The sequence below is a fragment of the Benincasa hispida genome, chromosome 9 (assembly GCF_009727055.1).
Source record: "Benincasa hispida cultivar B227 chromosome 9, ASM972705v1, whole genome shotgun sequence".
In the NCBI taxonomy this organism is placed as follows: Eukaryota; Viridiplantae; Streptophyta; class Magnoliopsida; order Cucurbitales; family Cucurbitaceae; genus Benincasa; species Benincasa hispida.
This window is the reverse complement of record NC_052357.1, coordinates 59534922-59542949: the sequence shown is the minus strand read 5'-3', so window position 1 is coordinate 59542949 and position 8028 is coordinate 59534922. Positions and strand designations below refer to the sequence as shown.

At 35.4% G+C, this 8028-nt stretch overlaps 1 protein-coding gene across 1 annotated transcript; it reads left to right on the top strand.

Annotated features, from left to right (window-relative positions):
• Positions 1 to 2235: 2235 nt before the first annotated feature.
• Positions 2236 to 5746, top strand: LOC120085260 (hexokinase-2, chloroplastic). The gene is made up of 9 exons (XM_039041163.1): positions 2236 to 2770; positions 2847 to 2997; positions 3808 to 3990; positions 4096 to 4170; positions 4249 to 4404; positions 4511 to 4606; positions 4713 to 4843; positions 4966 to 5047; positions 5179 to 5746. Exons 1-9 carry the CDS (start codon positions 2508 to 2510, stop codon positions 5506 to 5508), a joined length of 1467 nt encoding a protein of 488 aa, XP_038897091.1. The 5' UTR covers positions 2236 to 2507; the 3' UTR covers positions 5509 to 5746.
• The last annotated feature ends 2282 nt before the right edge of the window (positions 5747 to 8028 follow it).

The following is an 8028-nucleotide window of genomic DNA, read 5'->3' as shown; positions in this document are numbered from 1 at the left end:
TACCAATAGCCATTGATAGTGGTAGTAGGAGCAAGACCCCAAATATCAGAATGAATTAAGCCAAAAGGTACATCACAAGAAGAAGAGGAATGGGGAAAAGATAAAGCAGGTTGTTTTGTAAGTTTATAATGGACACAATCAAAGGGAGCAAATTTTGAAACATTATCTAAATTGCTGATAGAAACTACTTGCGAAGTTTTTCAGAGGCATGACCAAGACGAAGGTACCATTGATATAAGGCAGATTTTGTAACAGGTGCAGAGATAGATTGAGAAACAGAAGAGACAAATCGAGAAGCAAGAAGCTGAAGAGAGGTGAGCTCGAACAACCATCCAACCTTGCGTCTCATACCAACTATTCATCCCATTTGCGGATCCTGAATCTGCAGCCATGAAGAGAAAAAGAAACAGTTAAACTAAGATCACATAGTTAACCAACAGAGGCAAGGTTGAAAAGCAAATTGGGGACATGATAGGTATGTGGAAGATTGAAGGTTGGACTAACAACATCACCAATATGAGAAATGGACATGCAATTCCAATTAGTAGCATAAATGGAAGGCAAAGATGGGACATGAGTGGGAGAAGGCATCAATGAAATATCATAGGTCATATGATTACAATATGTAGAGTCAAGAAGCCAAGATTTTTACCTAATTTGGCTGCAAGAGCAGAAGAGTTCGAGAAAATTACCTGTTCTAAGAAGTCTGGAGTGGTATGGATTGAAAACCTAAGAGAAGAAGAGTCAAGAGAGGAGGAGGCAGTTGTAGCAACAGGTGAGGAATTAGCGTGAGACATATCTCTTGGTTTGATGGATCTATTTGGGGGTTGAGGTGGTCAAGTAGAACAATCGATCAAAATGTGACCATGTTTATGACAATACCTACACTCAATTGTAGGACAATTAACAACGTTGTGACCATATAATGCACAATTTTTGTACGGAAGTAATGCAGAAGGCTTCGTCATTATAAAAGAGAATGGTGGAGCAACCACGGGCAAACTAATGTAGTCAAGACTGGGAATCAAACCAGTGCACCAAAAAATAAACCAGACCAAACGAAAACGGATAATTGAACCAGATTGGTCTGATTAAGTCGAACTGGGTTAAACAAAATGGGCAACTTATCAGCACAGCTCGAGCTCAATTCGAGTTGACTCAGCTTGGGTCAGCTAGAGAGATTCGACTCGGCTTGGCTAGAAGATGTGGCTTGGCTGGAAAAGAAAGCTTGGCTCGAATGGTGCGGTGTGACTCAGCTTAGCTGAAGGGATGGCTCGACTTCGGTGCGATCTCCACATGTAGATGCTTCGACAAAAGAGCACTACAACGATTACTTCGACAACGAAAGAACTGACAGATCTAATCGGATCTAGAACGTAGTCAGATCTCCATTAGATCTTATGATGGTAGCCACGAATGGAACAACCCAGAACGGAAGCTGTGCACGAACAGGCGAACGGATCCTGACGAACCGAGATGCTCATGCACGAACGGATGGAGAATGGAGAGCGGACGAAATGGTGGGTCACGATCTACTGGACGAGAGATTGAGCTGTGAAATGATCTGATAGAGGCGAACGACGGGGTCGGTTGAAATGAATGGAGCCGAAAAAAAATCAGATGCTGGGTCACAAATGACACACGAAATCCAAGGACTGATGGCAACAAATGGGGACATGGATCACAATGGTATGCTTAAGCTTAATTTGGGCTCTGATACCATGTAGAAATATTAAAGTATTCTATATTTTTGTATATTGGTAAGTACAAGGATAGGGTAGTTATATGCACAAGGATACCCAAAATAGATTACAAGAAACCCTCGACAACCCACATATTTAGGGAGGGTGTTAGCTAATAATTATATGAAATAGGGTTTGTTGAGAATTTCTTGTAATCTATTTTTGGGTATACCTTAATATTTCTATCGACATTAAGACGAAAAAGTAAAGTTATTTACACTAGACTGTTGTTAAATCTTAATTGTTTAATTGTAGAATCTACAATATAAAGAATTAATAAGTATTGATATTTTCTAGTCGTGAGATGTATGAATGGAGTGAGTTAACGATCACAACTATTCTTTGAACTAAACATATCACAAAAACTTTGGAATTACAACATATTAAGACAATTGAGAGATAGTGTGTTGTAAAAGAGACAAAGTGGATCACAAAACACCTCATGAAGATGCATACAAATTCACACCAACGAAAAGCTCTAAGAATTTGTCTTGTATTCCAACTGACCAAACCAAATATGCTGAAAACTCCACTCCACTTCGTCTTCTCCGCCCCCTCTTTTCATATCCTTGCATCTTTCCAAAAATCTAGATTTGACCGAACCCATGTTCAAAAATTAAGATCTTTAATCAAAGTTTTGATCTTTTTCAGTAACATTAACTGTTTCAACTACCCCACCTCAAAACACCTCCTTGTCTGTTGGTTGTTGCAACTGTATCAACTCTTTCCCCTTTCCTCTCTCCCTGGTTTCCACCGCTTCTTACAATGTCGGTCGCCGCCGTTGGATCTTTCTCTCTACTAAGATCTCCGACGTGGATCGGCCGCCCTCGCTTCACCATGGCCTTCCGATCCAAAGCGGTCTCTGTTTCCCCAATTTTGACTAAGTTTCAGAAGGATTGCGACACCCCTTTGCCGGTATTGCGCCACGTGGCCGATGCAATGGCCGACGATATGCGAGCTGGGCTTGCCGTCGACGGCGGCAGCGATCTGAAAATGATTCTTAGCTATGTCGACACTCTCCCTAGTGGGTAAGTTTCAAAGTTCGGATCTTTGGCTTAAAACTGCGTCGTTTTAAATTGATTGTTGATGGGATTTTTTGAAAAGGAATGAGAAAGGATTGTTTTATGCATTGGATCTTGGTGGCACCAATTTTCGAGTGCTTAGAGTGCAATTGGGTGGCAAAGAAGAACGTGTCATTGCCACTGAATTTGAACAAGTTTCAATTCCTCAGCACTTAATGTTTGCCACATCTCAGGTTCATTGCTTCTTCAATTACTCTGCATCAAAATTTTAGCATATTTTCAACTATCCAATCCAACATGTTTAGCTATTATGGAATTCAGAAAACTTAAAGCGGATATGTTACGGTCACTCGTGAACTTGAAAATTAGCATAAGACTCAAAAAATAGTATTTTATATAATATAAAGAGAATGTCAATACTAATTGGAGAGAAAAATGACATTACTAAAGGTCAAATAGCACTTTAAGTTATCACCAAATCAAAAAGCTTCAAGTAGATAGTTTATGGTCACTCGTGAACTTGAAAATTAGCAAGACTCAAGAAGAGAATGTTGATACTAATTGGAGACATTACTAAAGCTCGAGCAGCACTTTAAGCTACCATCGAATCAAAAAGCTTTAAGTAGATAGGTTACGGTCAGTCGTAAACTTGAAAAGTAGCACAAGACTCAAAAAGAGAATGTCAATACTAACTGGAGAGAAAAATGACATTGCTAGAGGTTGCATAACACTTTAAGCTACCACTTAATCAGAAAGTTTTAAGTAGATAGGTTACAGTCACTTGTAAACTTGAAAATTAGCATAAAACTCAAAAAAGATTGTCAATACTAATTGGAGGGGAAAATGACATTACTAGAAGTCAAATAACACTTTAAGCTACCACCGAATCAAAAAGCTTTAAATAGATTGGTTATGGATACTCGTAAACTTGAAGAACTCAATCAATATTAATTTGGAGAGAATATCATGTTAAACTGGATTTAATAATTTATTGATATCTTTAGCATCATCTGTTAACTATGAACTTCCTTGTTGTTCTGAAGGAGCTCTTTGATTTCATTGCTTCTGGTCTGGAAAAATTTGTAGAGAGTGAAGGTGACAGATTCCACCTTTGTCCTGGAAGAAAGAGAGAGATTGGATTCACATTCTCATTCCCTGTGAAACAAACTTCCATTGATTCTGGCATATTAATCAAGTGGACTAAAGGTTTTGCTGTTTCTGGAGTGGTATCATTTTCACCATATTTTCACTTCAGGAATGTCAATATGGAAGGATTTTAATTTGTCAATGTCAAAGTGACCTTGCCACTGATTATTTCAAACTTATAATAGGCCGGGAAAGATGTTGTTGCTTGTCTAAATGAAGCCATGGAAAGGCGGGGACTAGATATGCGCGTTTCGGCCCTTGTATGCTCTTGCACCTATAACCAACCTTGGAAAATGTTTTCTCATTTGATGCATTGTTGATTGTTGATTTGAAAACAGGTTAACGATACGGTTGGAACCTTGGCTGGAGCAAGATACTACGACGATGATGTTGTGGCTGCTGTGATTTTAGGTACAGGAACCAATGCCTGTTATATAGAACGAAAAAATGCTATTCCTAAGTTGCAAGGCCAGGCATCTTCTTCAGGGAAAACAGTATGTGCCAATACCTACGAGACATCCATTCCTCTAGTTTAGTAAATTATTTTATCGGCCACAACTTAATATCGTTTTTTTGTTGACAAAAACTTGCTCGTTTCAGATTATCAACACAGAGTGGGGAGCATATTCAAATGGTCTTCCTCTTACTGTTTTTGATAGAGAGATGGATGCTGCCAGTATCAATCCAGGGGAGCAGGTGAAATTGAAGTTTAATAATATTCCATACGATGGTTATCTTTATGACATTTTAATTTTGGAGTTAAATGTAAGTGTAATATATTTATGTATTTGACTGATGGCAGATCTTTGAGAAGACAATAGCTGGAATGTACCTCGGTGAAATTACTCGTAGAGTGCTTTTGGCAATGGCTGAATTCTCCCCTCTTTTCGGCAAATCCGTTCCCAAAAAGTTGTCAACACAGTTCATCCTCAGGTATTGTTAGCAGCTGATCCTCCATTCATATTGTCCTCATAACGAATTCATTCTAACACATGTTCAATGTGTAAATAAGAACTGAACTAATCTTCCCTTGTAATGCGTAACAATTGATGCAGCACACCAGATATATGTGCTATGCAACAAGATGTCTCCAATGACCTTCAAGCCGTCGGATCGATCTTGTACAATGTTTTCGGGGTAAACAGTTTCGTCGAATCTTTGCAAACCAGTTTTGAAATTAAAGATGATCTAATATGAAAGAACATAAGAGTTAATAACCAACCAGATATTGTTCAGTTTTCTGAATCTGATTGGATGAATGAAACCAGGTCGAGTCAGATTTAAGTGCAAGAAAAATCGTCGTAGAGGTGTGTGACACAATTGCAAAGCGAGGGGGGCGATTGGCAGGGGCAGGAATTGTTGGAATCTTGCAGAAGATAGAAGATTTTGAAGATGTAAAGGTTGGAAAGAGGAGAGTTGTGGCCATGGATGGAGGATTGTATGAGAATTATCCACAATACAGAAGGTACCTTAAAGAAGGAGTAACAGAACTTTTGGGGACAGAGTTGGCTAAGAATGTCGCCATTGAACATACCAAGGATGGCTCTGGCATTGGGGCTGCTCTTTTGGCTGCTTCAAATTCTATTTATAAAACATGATTTCTAGAGGGGAAAACACTTGGTTTTTGTCCCTAAGAATTATTTCTTCTAATTTGTTGTTCTTATTATTGTTTCCATTAATTTTTTTTAATCTTTTGGTTTGATTCTATATTAGGGTAATTATGTAGAATTAAGCAGAGATTGATTATAGTTTTTAGTTTTAAAATCAACTTTATGTGGTGTTTGTAATTATGAGTGGGTTTTATGCACTCTAGATTACTATCAATAAAAGTATTAGCCTTCCTAACTTGCTATTTTTTTTTTTTTTTTTTTTTTTTTTTTTTTTTTTTTTTTTTTTAATGACGATGATGGTGATGGTAGTAAATTATATATTTAAAAGAAAGAAAAAAAAAGAGGCTTCTTTTAAATAGACAATTTGTTCTGTTTTTTATAGATGGAACTTAAATTTAGAAAACCCCGTTAGTTTTTATTTTTCTCATTTTTTGTTAATAAAATTACTAGTAGAAAAATTAAGCCACAACAATAATGTTACTGAATAAATTTATTTTGGATCTCCAAATAGTATTTTAAAATGTGCAGTTAATGGTTTTTATATGGCTTTTTTCAATAAATTATTTCACATCTTTCCTTTCAAAGTTATCGTACAAGTGTAAAAAAACTTCAAAAATTAATGTAGTATGTATAAAAACAAACTATAGTTAAAAGTATTCACCTCTAGGAGGTCGAAGATTTGAATCTTTCTATTCTAAGAAAAATAAATGTGGAATAAAGAGAAAAAAAATGTGTAAATAATTTATTTTTGAACTATAATATAGCATATCATGCAATGTTTAAAATGTTGATGTATGTAGAAATGTCAAAGTCTCAAGTTTCCTGGAGAGAAACTTGCAGAGCAAAAGGAGATCTAGGATGGAAAGAACTCTTATGTCCAAGAAAAATGATTTCACGTTCTAATTTCCTCTAACCCCTTTGGCACACTTACGAGAGATAAGGGAATAAATCCCCAAAATCAAAATAACTCATGATGAGTTATTGTTTTTAAATTCAAAAATTCAAAAACAATTTTAATTATATTAACCATCTAATATAATTAAACTATATATTATATCTCATATAATATATAGCTTATAGTTTATTATATCACATGTAATATAACATATAGTTTACAATCTATCAATATAACCTATAGTTTTAATATGAATCATATTCATATTAATTTTAACCTATAGTTTTTATATGAATCATATTCATATAATTAATATTTGAGTCATATTCAAATATTTATTTCTCTCATTAAAACTTTATATTATAATGTATCACATACATTATATTAATTGCATCATATACAATAATTCCCTTTTATTAATTTGAAAAATTCAAATTAATCCAAAATTAATTTGATTCTCATCAATCTTTATTGAGCTAAAAGGGGACCTTATGGGCCTACAAATTAAAGCTCCAATGATAGAAGATTAATTAATTAAACTTTTTAATTAAATTAATCTCTTTTTATTAACTTTCGGTCACTCTACTAAAGACCGATATCTGCACTCTTCACACTATAAATATATTTTTATGTCCATTGGATGTAATCAATCAATAGTGCATTGACTCATCACAAATTGCTTGTAAAGTACAGTTGGGTCAAAATTATCATTTTACCCATATAGTTACATTTAACTCCTTAAGTACCACTAATCCCTTTAATGAACAATTAATCATAGTCTAATTATAGCAAAACCCCTCTTGGGTAAGGAGTGATGCCATATTGTTCAAGATTTGGAATCAATCCTTAAAAGAGCAACTTATCTACTTACCCTAAAACGGGAATGAGTGAATTCCTTCTTGTGTAACTGTGTTCCCAGCTCCCCACTCGGATGAATCCTAAAAAAGGTAGTCATATTGAGTCGGCGAAATTGGCCACTCTCACCCATGCATATCAAAGGACTACCCTCATAGGTAAGAGTTCACAACTCATTCAAGACTAAGGTCAAGTCACCTACGATCATATTGGTGAAATGTAAGTCTCTTCTGATAGCGATATTATAAAGAGAAACTATTCATTTCGTGGCTCGGTCTTATACAAACTCTTTGTATAGGATATTCTCACTCATATGTCTCCACATGAACGATCAGGATCAAATCATTTGTAATACTTTACAAAAATTGTAACAATTACAAAATAGGTCGTGTCCGTAGTGTGACCAGGATAAGGTACTCAATCTTATCCATCTACTACAGACCTTTCAGGTTATTACTTAAACATGATCCACTTGTATGTCTCCACATACATGTTTAAGCTTTATTAAATAACCTTGGATCTTAGTTTATTGGTTTTGAGTTAATGCAACTGAATGTCAAATAAAATAACACTTATTTTATTAAATAAATAATCTATTTGTACAAATACAATTTACAAACTACATGCCACAAGATTTTGAACATCAATCTCAACAATCTTCTATTTGTCCTAAATCTAGTGGGGTAGACCAATATAAAGTACAAACCAGTGCAATACACAAAAATAATACAATAGGGCATATACTACGGGCTCACTTA